The 22,712-nt window shown below is 54.9% G+C and overlaps 1 protein-coding gene across 1 annotated transcript in view; it reads left to right on the forward strand.

The window, feature by feature from the left end:
* TRIOBP (TRIO and F-actin binding protein) overlaps positions 1-5,099 on the forward strand; it is a 54,821-nt gene extending 49,722 nt beyond the window's left edge. The window contains 6 exon segments of the mRNA XM_087814918.1: positions 560-662; positions 1,243-1,402; positions 1,476-1,586; positions 2,475-2,561; positions 3,344-3,507; positions 4,105-5,099. Of these exon segments, the coding sequence (XP_087671044.1) occupies positions 560-662; positions 1,243-1,402; positions 1,476-1,586; positions 2,475-2,561; positions 3,344-3,505 (623 nt within the window). The 3' untranslated portion in view covers positions 3,506-3,507; positions 4,105-5,099.
* The last annotated feature ends 17,613 nt before the right edge of the window (positions 5,100-22,712 follow it).

Here is a 22,712-nt window from a genome sequence, read left to right on the forward strand (position 1 = left end):
TCAGAGAGGAAGGGAGAGAGAGAGATAGTAACATCCGTGATGAGAGAGTTATTGTTCAGCTGCCTCCTGCACACTTCCTGCTGGGGATCGAGCCCACGGCTGGGGCATGTGCCCTGACTGGGACTCAAACCTCAGTCTCCTGGGTCATAGGTTTATGCTCAGTCACACTGGGCCACACCGGCCAGGCGAGCCTGTACTCTTGACCACTAAGCTGGGCAAGGCAGATGGGTCTTGTTACAGGACCCTCCAGGCTGTCAGGGGCAGTGGATTGTGTGGGGCCCTACCCAGCCATCACTATCAAGAGGTACCAGTGGTCAGACACAGGTTCTCCCCAGCATGGTCCTTCAGACAGGAATTGCTATCCTTTCTTGCTAGCCAGGCTCAGAAAGGTCAAGCAACTTACACAAGGCCACTAAGTTCATGACAGCCTGGTCCAGTGCTCTTTTCATGCTGCTGCCTGCTCCTGTCTCCACGGTACATATGGAGTCTCAGAGGAGGTGGAGTTTGGTACTGCTGACCCCTCCCCAACCTCCCCGTTGCTTCTCTGCCCTGCATCCAGCCATCGAAGCCATGAAGAAGGCCTACCAGGAGGAACTGAGCCGGGAGCTGAGCAAGACACGGAGTCTCCAGCAGGGCCCAGATGGCCTCCGGAAGCAGCACCAGTAAGATGGCACTTGGGCCCTGGGGTCTGTGAGCTGGGCCTCACTCTGAGCCAGGGACCCAGCTGCCTACACTGGTGGTTATGAGTCAGGGACCTATGCTGATGCCCCTTGGCAAAGGACACGTCAGTTTTCCCCTTGAGATTCCCACTTCGTCATTGTGGCACAGGGAACAGAAGCAGCAGGGCCTTAGTCAGACCTCCATGCCATCCATGTAGACAATTCTTCAGGCCCCTTCTTGTCTAGCTGGTCTCAGCCTCCATACTCCTTTCCCCTCATTAGTGTCCCCTAGAGCTGGGCTGCAGTGTCACCCTCAGCCAGTCGCTATCCCTCCCTGCCACAGAGCACAGTTCTGGAATGTTGAGGCTTCAGAGGCTTTAGAGATGGGCTCTTCCAATCCACCGCCTCATAGAGGAGGCACCTGTAGCCATGAGAGGCTGTCACCAATTGACGGCCCCACAGTTGGGCTCAAAGCAAAACTAGGATGGGAACTCAGGAGCTGCTTTGAATCTGCCACGACGACTCTGAGCTTGGCGAAGGGCAAGCAACCCACATCATCCTTCCCCTCCTCCATCCTGGGCAGGTCAGACGTGGACGCGCTCAAGCGGGAGCTGCAGGTGCTGTCAGAGCAGTACTCACAGAAGTGCCTGGAGATCGGTGCCCTGACGCGGCAGGCGGAGGAGCGCGAGCACACACTGCGGTGCTGCCAGCAGGAGGGCCAGGAGCTGCTGCGTCACAACCAGGTGGGTCTTGCCTCAGTGGGGTGGGGGCCTGGGCACCTCGGCAGCCCTGCACTAACCATCCCATCCCCCCCAGGAGCTGCATGGCCGCCTGTCCGAGGAGATTGACCGGCTGCGTGGCTTCATCGCCTCACAGGGCACTGGCAACAGCTGTGGGCGCAGTGAGCGGAGCTCCTGTGAACTGGAAGTAAGAGCCCACTGGCACACCAGGCAGCCCAGCTGGTCCTCAGCACCTGGGCTTGGGGAGGGCACCTGACGCCAGCACAGCTAGGAAGGACACCTGCTATGTGCCGAGCACTACTGCAGCCCTCCCATCCAGGTCCTGCCACCTACATGCTGTGTGACCAGGATCAGTTGCCTCACCTTTCTAAGCCCTAGTAGCTCATCTGTAAAACGGGGCTAGCACCTTTCTTACTGGGAGAAGTTGCAGTGAGAAAATGGGCATGATCCCAGGATCACCTTGGTATTTTATTTTACAAACATTTATATATGGCTTTACTCTGTGCCTGGAGCTTCTGTAAATGAAGCTCTTAACTCACCAAGTCTTCCTGACAGTCCTGTGAGGTACATGCTATTACTATCCGCATTTTACAGATAAGGAACCTGAGACATGGAAAGGTCAAGTACCTTGCCCAATGTTGCACAGCTAGTTGGTGTGGGAGCTGGGATTTCAACCCGGTAGTCTGGTTCAAGTCTAAGTTTTTAAACCTCCCCAGTCTGACTGAAACAGTTTCCTCCTTGGTCAAGTCAGGATAGCACTACCTGCCCCTCAGGGTTTGAGGAGGGGTTAATGATGTCGTCTGCAGGCAGTCCCAGCCTCTCTGGTTCAGGGTAGGGCCACACTATGGTCTTCTTTTATCTTCTTTGCCCTCAAGTTGAGGGCCTGGTGCTACGACATGGACGAGGGTGAGAGAGGGTTCCTGGAGGAGTGTGTCCCTGGGGTGTAGTGGATCTTAGTGCAAGTTGGGCGCTGTATTCCAGGGGCCTGAGGCAGGGAGAAAGCAGGCGGCAGTGCTCTCTGGGCTGGGTCGCTCTGGCCTCTGGCCCTGGGTTATCCTGGCACCCATGACCCCAGGTGCTGTTGCGAGTGAAGGAGAATGAACTTCAGTACCTGAAGAAGGAGGTGCAGTGCCTTCGGGATGAGCTCCAGACGATGCAGAAGGTAGGTCCTGGCTGGCTGTAGCAGGGTGTTAGCGGGTGGGGGACCTCTGGACCCACCTGGATGCCCCACCCTGTGAGTACCTGCTTTGTGCTGGGCACTCCTCATGCTCTAACGGAGGTGTTATTTTCCCCATTTACAAAGAAACTGAGGCTAAGAAAGGGTAAGTGACTTGTTCAAGGCCACACTTGCTTTAATTTATTCAGCAAATCTTTATTGAGCACTTGCTATGTGCCAGGCACCATGCTAGGTGATGGGGAGACATCTGTGAACAAAAAAGGCCAAAATCCCTGTCTGTGCAGAGCATGCATTCCAGTGAGGAATAGCCGTGTTGCTAGCAGATGGGGGGGCTGGGATTCAGGCCCAGGTCTATGAATCTGTGGCTTGCCTGGTGCTGTGTCCCTGTGTCTGATATCTTCTGTGTGTTGGTGGCTCTGGGAGTGTGTGTGAGTCAGATTCTTGGAACGGGCCCAAGCACTGGGCTAGGCTCACCTGGTTCTCATCCCAGCCACTAGTTGCCCTGTGGTCTTGGGCAAAACCTTCACCTCCCTGCGCTTCAGCTCTCATCTTGAGCAGAATGCAAATGATGCTGAAACTTGTGTCACTAGGCGGTGCCAGGAGGGGTTTGTCCAGGGCTGGTGCCTACCAAGGGGGACCACCTGGAGGGACAAGGCCATGGGCACTGTGGAGGGGCCTGGCTGTTTTGTGCTGACCAGCAGGGAGCATGGTGGGCATGTGCCAGGTAGGGAGGGCTTTGTGCCCTTATAGCCCCTGCCTGCCCCCAGGACAAGCGCTTCACTTCAGGAAAGTACCAGGATGTCTACGTGGAGCTGAACCACATCAAGACGCGGTCGGAGCGGGAGATCGAGCAGCTGAAGGAGCACCTGCGCCTCGCCATGGCTGCCCTGCAGGAGAAGGAGGCAGTGCGCAACAGCGTGGCCGAGTAGAGGTGTGCCGGGGGGCGGGCGGGAGTGAGGCCCAGCGCGGCACCTGGCCTGGAGGTGTGCACTCAAGGCTCATCCACACCTGACTCACTGCCACCTGGCCCAGAGCACTTCCCTCTCCTGGCCTCTGTTTCCCTTTCTATAAATAGGGGCAGTGACACAGCGGCGCTCCTTAACTCTGTGCTGCAGCCACAGCCTGATTAGTTCCCACCCCCTCAGGGCTGAGACGGCCCCTGGCTGATCTGCCTAGGCTTGGCTGGCAAATCCAGCGTGCCTGCCCCACCTCAGACATGGCAGCAGGGCACACATCACTAATCACTAAGAGTTTTCCTTCCACCAAGCTCCACACTCAGACATCACTGATGGAGGACAGCTCCCTCTTTCTCACAAGTCCTTGTAAACTTCTAAGGCAATTGGGAAAGGCCACCCTGTGGGACAGCTGTTTGGAGAGAAGCCTGGAGGAGCAGATCTGGTCCAGGCTTTGGGGCCAAGAGGTGTTGGAAGGATCTACTGGCCACCCTTGCCTAACCAAAGCCACTCTGGGGTCCAGGGCCAAGGCTGGGGCCTCCCCAGCCCTCAACAACCCTACTCTTGTCTTCCAGGTCCTTGTGGTCCAGCCTAGCCTCAGACCTCCAGTTGCCCTCCTTCCAAGGGGACCAGTTGCCCTCCTTCCCTGCTGGATGGAAGTCAGAAGCCAAGCTTTCTCCCCACCCTCTGTGGGCTACACATGCACTCACAACCATCACACGCAGCCCCCCCACAGGAACACACACACACACACACACGCACAGGCACATACACAGACATGCACATGCACAGGTGCACACACATTACACATACACAGGCACCACACGGGCACACACACCACACACACCACATATACACAGGCACTGCATAGGCACACACACAGCTATATACACGCATAGGCACACACACACAAGCATGCACACCCACAAGCATGCACAGCACACGTTCATACACAGGCATCCATATGCACAGGTGCGCGCACACACAAGACACATACACCACACACACGTGCACAGGCGCACGCACACAGGCACACTCACAGGTGCGCACACAGGACACGTACACCACACGCGTGCACAGGCGCGCACCCTGCATATCTGAGCGCGCCCCTCGCACTGGGTCTTACCTTGCACCTTCTTCAGGATTTTATATGTGAAGAGATTTTTATATATAGACTTTTTCCTTTTTTTTCCAAAACACTTTGTACTTTTTAAAAAGCAATTCCTGGTGGCCATGTGCCTCCAACACTGGCTCCCCTCTGTCTCCAGCCTCCTGCTTGGGCTCCTGGGCCCGTGGCCCTGCCCTGGGGTCTGACAGTGGCCATGGCAGGGTTGACTCTGGTGGGAGAGGCACGGAGCCAGCCACCCTCCTCCCACCCTACCTCCCACTAATTACTGCCTGCCCTGGGGGCTCCCATACCCTGGGACTCTGGACGGATGGACAGAGGGAGCCGGCCTCTGTGTCCGTGGCTCCACCTCCTCTGAGAGGGTGCTGGGCATGGAACCACTGGAGCTGCCCTGTTTTCCCTCCTGCTCCATCAGCCTTCTTAACTTAATAAAATGTTCCTGCAGCTCTGGTGTCCTGGATGGCTGGGGCAGGGTGCGGTATGGAGGTTGGGGTTTCTCAACCCCCTGCCCCCAGCACTCCACCCTTCCTGCAGGGCAGCATGTGGGCTTCTGAGGGTGGAGCTGAGAATCTGGTTCCACCAGGCGATGCTTTGCAACTCTGCGTGGGGTTTACAGACCAGCACCAGCAGCACCACTAGGGAGCTTGTTAGAAACACCAAGTCCAGGTCCCACCTGACCTACTGACTCAGCGTCTGCACTTTAACACAGTCCGCAGTGGTTCACATGCACCTCAAAGTCTGAGAAGCCCTGGGGCAGATGCTGTGCCCAGTTGGAGCTGAGGCTGCCCCTGACTGACTTTGGGCAAGTCACATCCCTCTCTGAGTCTCTCCATCAAGTGGATGCCTTTTAACCCCAGTCCTTACTGAGGCTGTGCCCTGAGATCATGTTCAGCCCTGGGCAGGGTGGATGTGGGAGGCCTCATCACGGCTGGCTGGCTGGCGCCTCATGTGGGGTTGGGACGAGGCCCCCTTTCTGAGTTGCCCAGGTCAACTGTCCAGTTTGCAGGGCTGTGGCTAAGATGATGAAGACAAAAGGACGAAAGGACTTGAGTCAGCCTTGCCCTCACAGCTGTTGCCATCAATCCTTGGGCACCTCAGGCTGGGCACAGGCTACATAGAGGTGAGCAAGAACTGGCCTGGTCCCACCCAGGCCACTAAAATAAGCCACATCGAACTGGGTCCTAGAAGGCTGTGGGAGCCTGGAGGAGACCTTGACCCAGCGTGCAGGTCAGAGTCCAGATGGAAAAATCAAGAAGGGCATTTCAAGTAGGGTACAGCACAAGCAAACGCCCTATGAGCATCCCTGGTGTGTTCAGGGAAAGACCCGCAGGGGAGCACCCTTGTGGGGTTGGGGAAATGGGCCTGATTCCCTTGCCAGCGATGGGTTTAGGAGTGGGCATGGGGTGCAGTTCCACCCACTGAGGTGCCAGGGGAAGTCTTGGTTGGGAGGTAGAGGGCCAGAGGGGGTCATCTGGGAGGTCTTTGCTCTTACAAAGGATCACAAAGCCCTGGCCAGTGTGGCTCTGTTGGAGTGCTGTCCAGTGCACTGAAGGGTCATGGGTTCGATTCCCAGTCAGGGCACATGCCTGGGTTGTAGGTTTGATTCCTGATTGGGGCACATAATGGGAAGCAACTGATCAGTGTTTCTCTCCCTCTCTAAAATCAATAAAAAACATCTCCCCGGTGAGGATTTAAAAAAGAAAGGGTCTCAAGGAAGGGAGGCTTCTCTCTCCTGGTCTTTGGACAGTGTTGTGTGAAGTCCCCACATTCCCACCATCCTGCCTCATCAATATGCTAACAATGGCCGAGCAGGAAAAAACAGGGCCCCTGAGCCATCAAATCTCCCAGCCTTGTGACTACCCTGCCTCAGGACCTGTTGACTCATGAGATGAGCATCCTGGAGGCACTTGGGGACCAGGTGTCTGCCCCTGGCAGCCTCAGCATGCAGATAGTCGTGCCTCCCTTCAGCCCCGACACCCCTCAGTTCCATCCTCTCTCTGTGACTCCCTCAGCCCACTCGGCTCCCCATCTTGCACCTGGGCACCCTCAGGGCCACCTGGACAAGCTAAAAAAGAGGCCGACACATGAGCAGGTGCCCCACTTTGAGAGAGCACTCTCCACCTACTAGGATGTCTCAGACTGAAGGCCTGACAGGCCCAGGTGCGTGAGGATGCGGGACCTGGGGTCCTCACACGCTGCTGGTGGGAGTGCTCTTCAGGCCGTCACCGTGGGCAGCGGTTTGGCAGGTTCTTGGTGAAACATCCAAGAACTCCCTGTGGCCTAGATTCCCACTCCTGCACGTACACCCAAGAGCAAGGAGTGCTTATGCCACAAAGTGACGAGCAATAATGGGTGAGCCTTACTCGCAGACGCCCCAGTCCGAGCACAGTCCACGTCCCTCAGCAGAATGAGTGAGCACGTGATGCTGTGCCATGCCCCAGAGCACTTTTTTTCTTTTTCTTTTTTTTTTTAAATATATCTTTATTGATTTCAGAGAGAGGAAAGACGAGGGGGAAAGAGAGATAGGAACATCAATGATGAGAGATTCATTGATCGAGCCCACAACCCGGGCATGTGCCCTGACCGGGAATCGAACCCTGATCGCCTGGATCCTAGGTTGATGCTCAACCGCTGAGCCACGCCCGGCCAGGCCCCAGAGCACTTCCTGTACGGCAGTGAAAACAGAATTACTGCGACACGCAACATCATGACGAATCTTCGGACATCGTGTTGAGAGAAGCCAGCCGCAAAGGGCACGTGCCATGCAAGTCCATGTGTGTGAAGTTCAAGGGCAGGCACAACCGTCACTATGGTGACGGTCATCAGGACAGTGGGCACCTCTGCGCTGGACAGGGGAATCACACTGACTAGCAGTGGGCACAAGGGAACTTTCTGAGTGCCAGCCACGTTCCATATCCTGATCTGAGTAGTAGCCACGTGGGTGTGTACACATGTGAAAATGCTCTGTGCTGTACACTTAATGATTTGTGCACTTGTGAATCATGTCTCAATTGAAAGAAAAAAAAAAAAGCTAGGATTCCAGCAGGTGCCCAGGTGAGCCACCTGGGGAAAGCCCCGGTAACCTGTCACACAGGGAATTTGGCCAAAACCACATGGCTTGGCTGCCAGGAATGTCCTGTGGAAAGAGCGTAGGCTGGGTATCAGACAAACCTGCCTGGGTTCAAGCCGCAGCTCTGCCTCCAGCTGGCTACACGCGCCTTGCTGGGTCGCATCCCTCTTGGGCTTTACTTCCCCGTGGTTGGTTGGCTGGTTTGGTTTTGTAACCCTCACCCCAGGACATGCTTGGGGGGGGGGGGAGGGGAGAAACATCACTGTGAGAGAGAAGCAGATCAGTTGCCTTCTGTACGCTCCCCGAGCAGGGATCAAACCCGCAACCCAGGTAGTATGTGCCCTGAGTGGGAATCGAACCAGCAACCCTTCAGTGCACAGACGACACTCCACCAGCTGAGCGGCTCGGCTGGGCTATTTCCCGTCTATGAGATGGGGACCGTAATGTCTACCACAGAGGGCTGTCTGGGCTTTAAATTACCAACTCTCAACGACTGCTGTTAACCAGCTGCCACGAACTTAGTGCCTTAGAACAAGTCTTTCACTGTCACCGTGGCCCTGTGACGGCTCAAGCGGGCAGTTTTCCCGGTGTCTTTTCCGCAGTGGCCGTTACGTGCTGGCTGGGCTGGAGTGGTCGGAGGGCTCAGCTGGGTTGGATGTTCAGGAGTTCAAGGTGGTCTCCACGCACGTCTGGTACCTCAGCTAGGGGACTGTGACGGGACCCCTGGACATCGCCCCCGTCCTCACAGCATGGCAGTCCCAGGGGAGTCTGCAGTCTGTGCCTTCATGGTGGCCGGCCTCCCAGAGGAGAGTTTCAAGAGACCCAGCTGGAATTACAAGCTTCTAATGACTTCGCTTGGAAGTGCTGTGGCGTCCCTTTCATCACCTTAGTCAAGAACAGGTCACAGGGCCAGACCAGACTCGAGGGGAGGGGATGAGCCGGGCATGAATGCTGGGGTGGCCCCCGGGAGCCAGCTTTCTTCTCTGAGCTCCTGCGCCTCCCACACCCTCTCCCCCTCAGTGTCCTTCATGGGGTCCTCACCCCCTGCCCAGCCCTCTAATGTCGGGGTTGCCCGTCGTGTGTCCTCAGCTCCCCCGCCTTCTGCCTGTTCTCCTGTGACGGACTTGATCTCTTGTCCTTGGCTTCTGACTGTCTCCAGCCCAGGCCTGCCTCAGGAACTCGAGACCTGGGCAGCTGCAGTCCGCCGCAAGTCCACCGTCCAGGCCCTGTCTTCCCCAACCTGCTCTTCAGCGAATTGCGGGAAGCCCCAGGCCGCACAGAGAGGGCCGCAAGCCCAGCCGGGAGGTCGGGGTGGCTTCTGAGGCTTCTGGAGGAGCGAGCAGGAGCTGGCAACCCTGGGAGGGTGGCGAGCGTATTCCGGGTTGAAACCTAGCCCATGCAAAGGCCCTGTGGCGGATGGTAAAGCCCCTCGGGCAGAGCAGCTGGGCTGGCTGGAGTGTGGAGTGTGTGGGGATCCAAAATGAGGCCGGAGGGGCGGCTGGGGCTCCGTTCTGACCTGCAAGGCGGTGGGGGCCATGGGTCCAGGCTCTAGCTTCACTCTTAACCCAGGGGGCAGCTACTGGGGAGTTCTGGGCGGCACGCCCTGGCTCAGGACAAGGTCTGAAGATGGGAGTCTGCCCGCAAGGTCTGCGGATGCCATCAGCACAGGGGGTCGGAGAAGCCCCAGGGTCGGTCTCCAGGTGGGAGGGGTGTGGAGAGGACAGAAATCCAAGAAGCCGGAGGCGGGGTAACAGGAGGGGGGCTGGCACTTCAAGAAGGGATGGCCAACGGGCTGGAAGGAAAGGCCGGCTGGAGTGCCCTGGATTCCCCGGGCCACAGGGTGGGGCTGTGCGGGTTTGGGCGGGGGGGAGGACTGAGGAGCGCTGTCACTTCCTTATCACCGAGTCAGCTGGACTGCACCGCCCTTGACTGAGGCCTAGTGCTGTCACCCCAGCCCCACCCATCCAGGGTGCCACGACCACCCATCCCTGCCAGCTCCAGGACCTGCAGTGCCTCAGGGTGGGTAGGGAACAATGTCACCCCACAGCGGCTCCTCCTCAGAAGGCACTACTGATGCAGACCCCCCCTTTCCTCCCAAATGCCCTTGTTTATGCCCTGCCCTTGGCCTGGCCCTGGGCGCCCTTCCCTCACCTGGCACAGATGCTGGGGTCAGACAGCCCTTCGCCTGTATTCTTGTACTAGCTCTACAGATTTGGGCAAGTGACAGCCTTGCTGTGCCTCAGGTTCCTCTTCTGTAAAATGGGGATAGTAGCGCATAACTTGCAGAAGTGTTATGAACATAAAAAATGAGCTAATAGCCTGACTGGCTGGCTCAGTCGGAGCATCGTCCCGTGCACCAAAAGGTAGTGGGTTCGAGTCCCAGTTGGGGTACATACCCATGTTTCGGGTTCAATCCCCGGTCCAGGCACTTGCGGGAGACAACAGATGAATATTTCTCTCATATCAATGTTTCTCTCTCTCTCTTCCTCCCCCTAAAATCAACTTTTTAAAATGAGCTAATAGATGTAAAATTAATAGATGTAAAATCTACTTTTACATCTATTAATGTAATTTTTACATCTATTAATCTCTGGCACCCTCCCAGAGAAGAGTGCCTGGACCTAGTAAGTACAATACAAATGTTAACCTGTTATTATTGTGGAGGTTGTCATGGGGAAGTTATGAGGATTAAATGAAATTATGGAAGTAAAATGCATGGCTAGGGCCGGAATTCAGGAGCTATGATTTTATTATTAGTCAGAAGTTAGCTGGATGCCCCTGCCCCCCGCTATCCTTAGGAGATCTGGTGAAACTTGGTCCAAACTCCAAATCCATGGCCTGTGAGAATCCAGACCCCTTCCTTCCACTTTGGCAGGTTCCCACCGGTCACTTTTCCTGAGACTTCCTTTCTCTTGGAGGGGAGGGGGTGTTTCCAGGTACAAAGCCAGACCCTTGTGTGGTTCTACAATAAATCCTCTCGAGAGGAGTCCTCTGAGGGAACTCTCAACATCTCGGCCCTTGCACAATCTCGACCCCTGCCTGGTGGGGGCATCAGGCAGTTTGGGGAGAGTCCAGCCTGGCCACTGGGACCTGCCCAAGTCGTCCTTCCCACCAAGCCCTGGCCAGCTACCCTTTCCTGCTCTCGGATGCAGCTGCTTATCCTGGTCCCCTTGACCGTGGCCTCATTCCGCCTCTTCCCTGGTTCCCATGACTGTGACCTGGATCAGCCTCTGCCCTGGTCCCCAGCCTCTGGATTTTGCCTTCCTGTCCAATCTACACATCACTAGCTGGCAGAGAGCTGGCAGTTTTTTCCCTTCGTGAAGCCCTGCCTACCCCCTGCTGCCCTTAGTCTCGGCACATGAGCCCCTCAGCCTGCCCAGCCCCTTCACCTGCTCCTTCAGGCTCCCCGGGCCCCAGGCTTCTACATGGAGCCACCTGCAGCTCCCAAGGGTACCCATCCACGAACTCTTCCGTCCTCACTGCTTTCCTCCTGATGACATCGGGACTCAGATCAGTCATTATCTGCCACCTCCAGGCAGCCCTCCCAGATCCCCCAGATGGGGCTAGGTGACTGCTCTGACTTCCACAGCCCCTCCACTTGACATGTTTTCCCCCACATAGTTCCCCCCTCAGACTTTGAGCCCCCTGAGGCCAGGGACCAGTTCTGATTCACTTCTGTTCCCCCAGGGCCCAGCACAGAGCACATGGAGTCTCAGTGGGATGAGTGTGTGTTGATCGACTGACGGACCTAGTAACAGGAAGTGAATGACTACCCAGTCAGGCACCCTCCAGACAGGGCATAGCCACAGCTTCAGCCCCACCCGAGCGCCAAGTGGCAAAGGGCTGGGTTTCCCCGTAAATTGGTTGGGAAGCCCAGCAGCCAGCCTTGGAGACCGGGAGCTGAAGGTAGTTTCCGGAACATGAAAGGGCCAGGCTGTGACTGTGAGTCAACCCTGTCATCCCAGCGTCCCATCTGGACTTTACAAGGGCCCTGCAGGCTCTTAGGCCCAGGAAGGGAGGAGCTTACTTTGCTGGAGCTTCTGCCAAAAGCAGCCTTTAATACAACATCACTGTTAATGCTCACAATCTCCCTGTGAAGTACCCATTGCTGTCCCCGTTTACAGAGGAGGAAACTGAGGCTCAGAGAGGGGAAATGACTCACCAAGGTCAATCATTTAGTGACTCACATCTCAGCACATCTGGCTCCAGAGCCCAACTCTTTTTACTCAGGCCGCCTGCCCTAACAGTAATAATATCCACGCTTTGTTGAGCACCTACTGTGTGCCACGCCCTGCATGCACTCACATTCATTATCTCCTTTTTCCCCCAGAACAGCCCAGTGAGGGAGGTGCAAATGAACCCCTTGGTAGGTGAGGGGGGCCTGTACTCAGAGCAGCGCAGTCACCTGGTCACAAGCTGGAGTCCAGGTCCCTGGGTCTCACTGTGCAGGTGGCTTCCTGAGCTGACTGACCCAGGTCCTCTCACTGGAGACTGCCTGGAGACCAGGAGCTTTGGGTCCCCACTTGGGCTGTCGGTGTGGGGAGAGGGTGCACCTCTGCAGGGCTAACTCAGATGAGCCATCACCACATTCCTGCCTCAGTTTCCTTAGTAAAGCAGAACAAAAGCTTCCTCCTAAGGGGGGCAGGAATGCTGGAGGCCCCTAGAAGGGCAGGAGGGTGTGCCAGGGGTGCCTGCATCATTGGCTGGCCTCACCCCTTCACCATCCTGCGGCGCCAGACTCCCCATGTGTCATGGGGGTACCAACCACACCATCTTCGCAAAGCTCCTGCAGAAGTGCTCCCTGCCGAGACCTCCATCCCCACTCCCTCGACTCCCAGGACAAACCCTCCCCAGCTCTGGCCCCCTAGACCCAGTTGGCCACACTCTCCCAGCTCTCTTGCAGCTCCTTGAGGCCATGGCTCAACGAAGACAGTGGCCATCTCTGTGACTCCATTTCCCCTATCACTGCAGGTGAGGAGCCCGCATCCCAAAGATTGTCACCTGGGCCTGAGCCCTAGTTTGGCCACCCACTGGCCCCGTGACCTCGGCTAAGGCATCTCCAGAGCGAGGCCCCAGCCTCAGTCGTGGGGCCAGTGGCTGCATGGGCTGGTGAGTCTGAAAGGTGACTTCTGGTGGACACACTTGGCCAGCAGCGTGACCTTACTGCCTGGAGGAAGAGGAGATGAGGGGCGGGGGCCCAGAGACCTGCGTGTGGGGTCGGCCGCTGTGGCCTCTGGACTCGGCAGATTCTCACGCTCTCCTGCTTCTTTAGAGGACAGGTTTGCAGGTGTCTCCGGCCCCACACCCAGGGCGCCCCCGGAGCCCGGAGCCCAACCTCATGCACTCTCTCGCCTCGTCGCTCATTCATTCATTGACCCATTCATTCGTTCATTCATTCATTCATTCATTCATTCATTCATTCATTCATTCATTCATTCATGTCTCAGTGTATCCAACAGCGCCCAGCACAGCACAGGAAGCGGGAAGTGTTTAAGTAAATTCACAGGATGGTGCCCAGCAGTTATGAGACGCAGTGAGGACATTATCTGTATGCTGATATGGGGCGATCGCCAAGATGCCCTGTGAACTAAACAAAGCAAGGGCCAGATGTGGTGTGGGGTGTGGCACTGTGTGTGTAATGGAGGGAAATAGGGCAGGTACAGATTGGCATGTGTGTGTGCTTAAAACCTCTCTGGAAGGATGCGCGCGCGCACACACACACACACACACACACACACACACAGCGTGAGGGGCCCTGGACACACGGGGACCTGGAACAGCAGCTGCCACCGACGGGATGGGAAGGCTGGGGGACAGGGGTGGAGGGACACTTCCTTTGACATCACACTTTCACCCATTCTGAATTAATTCCCACGTGCATGTGTGATCTCTATTCCAAAATAAATACAAGTTTAAAAAATAATGAAATAGCCCCCAAGGGAGCACCGTATGGAGACAACAGAGCTGGCGCTAAGCGTGGGGTTGGCTTCCTGGTTCTTGGAGTTCCTGCTCCAGTCAATTACCCTCTGAGGCCGCGGTGCCTCCTCACCTGAGATTAATAAATGGGATTAAAGTGAGGTCACGGGGGCGCCGCTCCTGCCACAGCAGCCACGCCCCGAGTGGTGGCTGTTATCATTACTGTTAATGTCCTGGTCAGGCCTGTTCCAGGCACCCAGTGACACAGATGTGAAGGGGCACACCTTTGCCCCCCACGCCCAGGGCAACAACAACCAGGGAAGACGGATGACGCCAGCCAGGGCAGGCTGCCTGCCAGGAGGCCAGGCCCGCCGAGTCTGCAAAGATAAGTAGGGGTAATGCGGGGGCGGGGACCGGGGAAGGAGGGCGCTCGGGGCTGGAGGCTGGGGGCAGGGGGCAGGGGCAGGGGGCAGGGGGCAGGGGGCAGGGGCAGGGGGCAGGGGGCAGGGGCAGGGGGCAGGGGGCAGGGCAGGGGGCAGGGGCAGGGGGCAGGGGCAGGGGGCAGGGGCAGGGGGCAGGAGGCAGGGGGCAGGGGGCAGGAGGCAGGGGGCAGGGGGCAGGGGGCAGGGGGCAGGGGGCAGGGGGCAGGGGGCAGGGCAGGGGGCAGGGGGCAGGGGGCAGGGGGCAGGGCAGGAGGCAGGGGGCAGGGGGCAGGGGGCAGGAGGCAGGGGCAGGGGGCAGGGGGCAGGGGGCAGGGGCAGGGGGCAGGGGGCAGGGGCAGGGGGCAGGGGGCAGGGGCAGGGGGCAGGGGGCAGGGCAGGGGGCAGGGGGCAGGGGCAGGGGGCAGGGGGCAGGGGCAGGGGGCAGGGGGCAGGGGCAGGGGGCAGGGGGCAGGAGGCAGGGGGCAGGGGCAGGGGGCAGGGGGCAGGGGCAGGGGGCAGGGGGCAGGGGGCAGGGGGCAGGGGCAGGGGGCAGGGGGCAGGGGCAGGGGGCAGGGGGCAGGGGGCAGGGCAGGGGGCAGGGGGCAGGGGCAGGGGGCAGGGGCAGGGGGCAGGGGGCAGGGGCAGGGGGCAGGGGGCAGGAGGCAGGGGGCAGGGGCAGGGGGCAGGGGCAGGGGCAGGGGCAGGGAGCAGGGGCAGGGGGCAGGGGGAGCAGGCTGGGCCCGCTGCAGCCACACCCCATGAACAGCTGTAGACACGCTGATGAGCACCTGCGCGCCCTCCGACCGTCCCGCGCCCACCTGCTCACGCACACAGCCCACGTGCGGGAGGCGCTCAGGTGCTCGCGGGCCATTGCGCGTGCAGGGCGGGGCAGGGCCGCTGCGGGCAGGAGCACAGGCTGCCGCTGGGCCCCAGGCTACTGTGTGACCCCAGGCAAGTCATTTAACCTCTCTGTGCTTCAGTTCCCTGAGGATAACAGTACATAGGGACCTCACAGGGACGTGGTGAAGGTGACACGAGGCGGTCCCGTGCAGGACTGAGAATGCTCTTTTTTTGCTTTAACCTTCACCCGAGGATATTTTTTCCACTGCTTTTCGGAGAGAGGGGAAGGGAGAGAGAGAGAACCAGGGATGTGAGAGAGACACATCAGTTGGTTGCCTCCCGCACGTGGCCCGACCAGGGCCAAGGATGGAGCCTGCAGCCTTGGCCAGAATCGAACCCGGAACCCTTCAGTCCACGGGCCAACGCTCTGATGGCCGAGCAGACCAGCTAGGGCGAGAATGCTCTTTACTCTTGTCATTGTTGGGCTGGAGGCACGGTTCGGAGGCCAGCTGCTCTGGGTGGGCAGAAGGCCCAGGATCGTGGCCTGGGAGCCCCTTGGAGGGCGAGCGGCGCCGGCGTCCCCGCACCAGGACAGCGCCTGGTGTTACGCGGGAGGCCTGGCTCCTAGCAAGTCGACTCACGGCTGAGCAAATGGCTGCCTGTTGTAAGAAGTTGAAAAGATAGTTGTCTCGGGGTTGTCTACCTCACCTGCATCCCCCCTCTGGACTTGGAGTTTCCTGAACATAGGGCTCATATCTGATTTGTCTTTGGTCCCGGCACCGATTCTGGCAAAGAGTGATCATTAGTGAGTGAATTAGGATACATTTGGCTGTAAGTGGCAATAACATTACCTTAAACAAGAAAGGTGTTTGTTTATATTATCCAGAAAAATCTGGAGGGAGGGATGCCAGGCTGAGCCCCAGTGTCTGGGACCCAGGCTCCTGTCTGTCTGTCTAGATTCCACCTTGCGCAGCCTCCATTCATTAATGTACCACATGGTCCAACGAGGCGAAGAGCCTACGCCAGCTCTATTAAGAAGGCTCCAGCACACTTCCAATTATATTTCTTTGGCCACACTTGGTCGCATGGCCACTCCTGGCTGCAAAAGAGGCTGAGAAACCCAGTCTCCATTTCGATGGCCATGTGCCTGAGCCAAACATCAGAGGCTGTATCGCTGTGCTCCAAGGGGGACATGGATAGTGGCTCCGCCGCGATCCGTGTTTGCTGACGCAGCTGTCTAAGATTCAGAGGGCTTCTGAGGAAGTCTTTGTCAGCCTGGGGACACATAAACTGCCCAAAGAAAGGCCTCCAGTTGTACATCAGCCTGTACATACGGAGGTCGGCAGTAACTTCTGAGAAAAAGTGGTTAAGGTCATGTGCTTTAGAGTCCGACATGGTTTGGTACTGGCTCCAGCACCCACCGTTCACCTTTGTGACCTTGGGCTGAGCCCTTAATTTTTCTGAGCCTCTGCTTCCTCATCTATAAAATGGGAATAATCATCGCTGCCCCAAAGAAAGTTGCAGAGATGCAAAGATGTCATGAACACAAGGCACTTGGCACTGTGCTAGGCCCAGAGGGGACCCTCAAAACACCACCTCTGAGAGGAGATGGGGACACCTGACCCAGCAAAAGTCTTGGGGAATTGGGATAAGGCTCAGCCACCAAGGGACCTGGAGTTCTCTGTGTACAGCAGGAACCAGCTTTTTGGCCACTGTTATTATGTCCCCTCTAAGTTTAAAAAAGTGTTATTTACTATACACTTGAGGTATGTTAATTTTTGGAAGTGAGAAAAAGCAGATGAGCTAATTATATATATACATATATATATATATATATACATATATATATATATATATATATATATATACATATATATATCTTTATTGATTTCAGAGAGAGAGAGAAATATCAATGATGAGAGTCATTGATCGGCTGCCTCCTGCACGCCCCCGACTGAGGATCGAGCCCGCAGCCAGGCATGTGTCCTGACTGGGAATCCAACTGCAATCTCCTGGATCATAGGTCGATGCTCATTCCTGCCTCAAAGGAAAATCGCAGAGCCACACCTGGCCGGGCTAAATTTTTAAAATAAAGAATCATCAATCAGTTGACTACCTAGACCTAAACTGTGTTCATTTGTTGACTATCCCACTGGACTTCTGTAATCCTGTGCATACACATACCTGTGCATGCTTATATACTTCTTTTAATGTAAAATGTATGTGCTTTTCATGAGATCACACACAGGCTACTTGAAAACCTCGAAATGCTAAAAACTACCCAGTTGAAATATACCTTTTCCACCTCCTGACATAGTAACATTGCTCCATGCTAACAAGCTGGAGAGCCCATTATGCTTACTGGTTTCATAAGACCAGCATGTATTCATTCCACTGGGCCCTCTCTCACTGTTTCACATATAAGTTCTTCCCAATTTTTCTAGGATTAAAAATAGTGCTGCAGTGAACATCCTTGTACACAAGTATTTGTGTGGATTTCTGGTTATTTCCTTAGGCCAGACTCCTATCAGGGCGCCTCCTCTATGTTTTAAAACTGTTGGTCTCTCAAACAAACCACATTCAGAAATAAGAGATTCCCACATTTAAAAAAATTAAGCAAAGCCATATGGAACTAGCAGGCAAGGCTGCGGATCAGCAGGAGAAAATGCACTGTTCCCACATTGAATTGATATAAATTGTAGCCAAAAGTAAAGACACTTAACACATTTGTGAGTCTCTGCTGCCTTATTGTGGGCAAACACATCATTTCTGTCCCCATGTCAGAAATACCAACAGTGGTGATAGCAGCTAATATTTAAATTGAACTGATTACGTGTCAGACACTCTTTCTCTCTATATATATCACGTATTACATACACATATATAAGTGTATACACATTTAGTCTTCAGGAAACTCTATCAGATAGGTTTTATTATTACCCCAGTTTACAGGGGAGGAAATTGAGGCACAGAAGGGTCAGCTTCCCCGAAGTCTCATACCCGTAAGTGGTAGGGCTGGGATTTAAGCCCAGGTGACATGGATCTCTGGTCCTTGGACCTGGCCACTATGCTAGACTTCATGGACTTCCAGTGGGTTGATGAGGTCCAGCCAAGCCCTGAGTTTGTAGGAGAGACGCTATGGGCCCAGAGAAGGTTAGCAAACTACCTTAGGTCACACAGCAGATGTAGGTGTTTAAAGGGACCTAAGCCTTTCTGAAGCCGCCTTGTGACTCAGAGTCGATGCCCACTCCTCTCTGGGCGTCGCTCTTGGCTCCCAGTCAGCACTAAAGCATGCTTTGAACACCTGCAGGGGTGATGCCTACTGCGTTTGGGCCCCAGTGGGGCATGGCCCTTGCCAGATAGCAGCCAGGCCTGGTATGTGGGCCTCCTCGCCATCCTGGGCATCCCAGCCCCGGCCCCAGGGCCCCTTGGCTGCTGCTGCTAGTCGGGGCACCTGTTAGAGCACATGAGAGTGTGGTGCATGGGGTAGAAAAATAGTATTTGCCTGAGCACTTTCCAGCTACAAGAGATTGCGATTCTAACATTTTACATTTTACAACTCTAACCTAAGTGAGAATTCTCAGCTTCCATAATTCGATTATTCTGAATTCTTCGATTCTAGAAATCTTTGTCCTTTATTCCCAAAAGCTGGGGCCAAGGAAAGTCACTGTCCCTTCCTCCGGGCAGTCAGGAAGCGGGCCGCCCCGAGGCCATTAGTGTCGGCGGGCAGCTGGTTTAGGTCTCTCGGAGGGAAGGGACCACACCTGCACATCTTTGCCATCTTTTCCTGGAACCCCTGTTCTTGTTTTCTGTTGTGTGTTGCTCCCAAGATGCCGCAATCCCCCCACCTGGGGACCCCTCCTTATCTCCTTCTCCAGGCAGGTTCTTACTCATGTGAGGGGCCCACGGTCAAGCTCAGCTGACCGCTTGGAAAGCACAGTACGTGTCCCCAGGTTAGCCTGGAGCTGACGTTGGGTGTGACTGCTTTTTGAAAAAAATAAACGCAAACAGCCTCTCCATGGGCCATGGCTCAGGGCCTCGGATTTAGGATGGGAAGCTCCAGGGCCTCTCCTGGGAGTCCCCCGTCTCGGAGGAATTCTGACCTTCCTGGTTGTGGCCTCCTATCCAACAGTTGCCCGTGGCTGGAAAAGACAAACTCAGAGTGTTCGGGGCAAGGCCAGCAAGAAAATGGCCCCAGAACAGGGCTAAGGGGGGGCTCAGGCTAACCACTGGCAGAACCAGGACTGGGACCCAGTCCCCCTGACACAGCCCAGGTGTGAGTGCCAGTCTGTGACCAGTGTAGGTGTGGCCTCATCCTGGGCTGATGTGAGATGAGGGGTTGAGTGGGAAAGACGGGCTCAGGGATCCGGAACAGGGCCAGAGTTGGGGAGGCGGCTTGTAATGTGAACCCCCAGACAGGCCTACGAAGGGTCTCCAGCCTGGAGGCGCTGAGGCGGGGCTCTAAGGACAGGGACCAGAGCCAGGCTGGCATGCCCTGCCTCTCTCAGTGCCAGGGCTGAGACGGGCCTTGCCACCGACTCACCTGCCTCGAATACCTTTCCTCCAACGTGCTGTGCACATTTCACATCTGCAGATGAGCTGCCATGGACACACACACACACACACACACACACACACATCCTTTGCCCGGGCTCGCTGATGTTTTTCCACCTTTGCTTTCCTCTTGTGCCGCCTACTGGCAACAATGTCTACAAATACACAGATCTGTCCGTCCATACCTCTGCCTACATACACACACTTTGCCGAGTGATCTGAGTGCAGACACCCTAAGACTCTCGACCCGCCGGCATCCACCCTTAAAAGGACCCTCGCCTACGTGACCAATGAGCACGTTCAGGAAATGGAACATTGGCACAATGTTATCTCGTTTACGATCCACATTCAAATTTCCTCAATTGTTTCAATACTGTCTTTTGGAATTTATTTTTTAAATTCGAGGTCCAGCCCGGACAGCGTGGCTCAGCGGTTTAGCATCATCCTAGGATCCAGGAGATCGAGGTTCGATTCCCGGTCAGGGCACATGCCCGGGTTGCGGGCTCGATCCCCAGCAGGGGGCGTGCAGGAGGCAGCCGATCAATGACTCATCATTGATGTTTCTATCTCTCTCCCTCTCCCTCTCAGCTTCCTCTCTCTGAAATCAATTAAAGACATATTTTTTAAAATAATAAAAATAAAATAAATAAATTTGAGGTCCAGTGAAGGATCACATACTGCATTTAGTTGTCAGGTCTGTTTGTCTCCTTTCATCCGGAACATGACTCCTGTTTTGTAGTTTGTGAGTTGAACATTTTTGAAGGGTTCAGGCCAATCATCTTGCAAAATGCCCTTCAGTTTGGGTTTGCCCAGTTCTTTTCTCATGATCAGATCCAGGTTGAGTATGAACAATTTAAGGGTCTTGATTCCTAGAGGCAAATTGTTATCCAAACATGTTGATCTCCCCCAACAAATTTTAAAAAAGGAAAAAATAAAATTATTAAAAAACAAAACAGAAACCTGTTGATCTCATGTCCTGTGTACTTTGTGAACAGGTACGGGAGTGCTGGCTCATTCCCAGCACGATGCTCATTTCTAAAAACCTTAGTTAACATGAAAGGTGACAAACATGACATTGCTGTCATTTCAAGCTGCGCAGCTTTGCTTACTTGCGAGATCAAGGTGGTTACCGGTATTTACTCATCTCTAAATGATGTTTATGAACTTCCTCCCATCGGGAGTGACCATTTTTCTCTTAAGGATTTGCAACAGTACCTTGAATGCTAAAGATATTTACCATTCATCATATTTACTCTGAAGGTTTTTTTCTACATTATTTTTTGCCTTTTCATCATATGTACATTTCTAACATTATGAAGGTTGTTCTTTCTCTATTACAAAAGTAATATATGCTGCCCTGGCCGGGTGGTGCCGTTGGTTAGGACGTCGTGCCGACACCAAAGGTGTGGGTTCAATCCCCGGCTGGGACACATACGGGAGGCCACCAATCTATGTTTCTCTCTCCCCCCTCCAAAAAAAAATAAAAATAAAAAATGTCCTCAGGTGAGGATTTTTAAAAAAGTAACACATGCTTATTGTTTATAAAATTAAAACAATACTGGTGTATAAATTAAAACTAGTGTATAATAAAATTATACTAGTACATAAAATTAAAACCCTTTTAGGCAGCGATTTTCAACTCTCACAGCACACATAAACTAATTACTAAAATTCGGAGGCACACCAAAAAACATATTTTTTGCTCATCTGCCAAAAAAAAAAAAAAAAAAAGGTATAGTTTTGATTTGTTCCCACAGGACAGCTCTTTGTTAGCTGTTGCCATTTTTTTTATTTGATCATCCAGGGGAAAAGAGGTCAGCGCCTCTGATTAGTCAGGTATCGCATGCTTTAAAAATCCTTGCAACACACTGATTGAAAATTGCTGCTTTTAAAGTAAAAAATAAAAGCCCGCTGTGACCCAGTTGCACCTCTCACAGGAAACTGTGGGTGACAACGTGGAGCGACCCACGCGCGCTCGCGGCCCTCTGCCCTGCGTGGGGAACCACGGGCCACAGCCACTCACGCACGCTCAGGGACCTACTGGTACCAAGCCCAGCGTCTCCCCCTTGAGGTCTCTTCCAGAATAGTCTGAGAATCCCTGGGGCTCACTCCAGCAAAGGAGGCCAGGCCGCCTGCCCAGGGGCCCCAGGGTGGCACCCCGTCCTTCAGGCCCCGGCTCGGCCTTGCTCCCTGAAGTGGAAAAGCCAGGCTGGCGGGTCGGCAAAACTCAGCCCAAGCCACGGGCACCTGCCCCTCACCATGCCCAGCCCTGCTCTGAGCCTGGGTCACAGTTAGCACAGTGCCAGGCACATCGTAACTACTAAATAAATGTGAACTGTTATTATGGCAGCTCTCAGGTTCCCTATTCTATCAAATGACATCCCCGCACATGTTTTTCGCGGCTTGCTTTTCTCAGCATCCCATAGACATTTGGAGATTAAACTGTTGCTAAGGGTCCAGACTTTCAGTCTTTGTCTTGGTGAAGTCTTCTGTTGCTTTAAATCTTAGAAAATGAGTTAAAGTTTAGTTCAGTTAAATCAGTTAAAGTTTAACTGTGAAGCTGTCACCTGCATGTTCATTCCTTTGTCCCAGGAGTGTGTGTCCCGTTTGACTCTCAATCCACGCAGGGTTGCAACTGTTCCCCTAATTTGGGAGAAGCAGGGGGAGATCAGCTTCCTCAGCATGAGAGCCTCCAGTCAGGGCAGGAAAGGGGAAGCCCCACCGAGGGAGGGTCCTGGTGTCAGACGCCACCACCATCACCATCCCCACTACCCTATCCTTGCTCTGCTCCAGGCACTTGGGAGTCTTTCTGGTTCCTCTCTAGACCCCCAACAATGAAGCCTTTAGCAAGTCCTGTGGACTTGTCCTCCTAAATACTTCTCACCTCTGCCCCTTCTTTCCACCTGCACTGCCATCTATTTAGCTCGGTCTCTGCACAGCTGAGGTGGCCCCTGCTGGTCTTGCCACCCTCATCCTGCGCTTCCCTAATCCATCACCCACGTGGCAGCCCGTGGAAAGCACCGGCACGACCTGGTAAAGCTGAAGCCATGCATTGCAGCTCCTCCCTGCACGCACCAGGACCCTCACAGCAGAAAATGCACAGCAACGGGAAAGCAAGAAACTGAAACAGCTCAAATACCCAACCAACACGGCAGTGTATTAGTTTCCTAAGGCTGCTGTAACAACTTGTCCCTAACGTGGTGGTTTACAACACAAATTTATTAGCTAGAGGACAGTAGTCCAAAATGGGTCTCA

The sequence above is a fragment of the Miniopterus natalensis genome, chromosome 2, assembly GCF_054644295.1.
Source record: "Miniopterus natalensis isolate mMinNat1 chromosome 2, mMinNat1.hap1, whole genome shotgun sequence".
Classification (NCBI taxonomy): Eukaryota; Metazoa; Chordata; class Mammalia; order Chiroptera; family Miniopteridae; genus Miniopterus; species Miniopterus natalensis.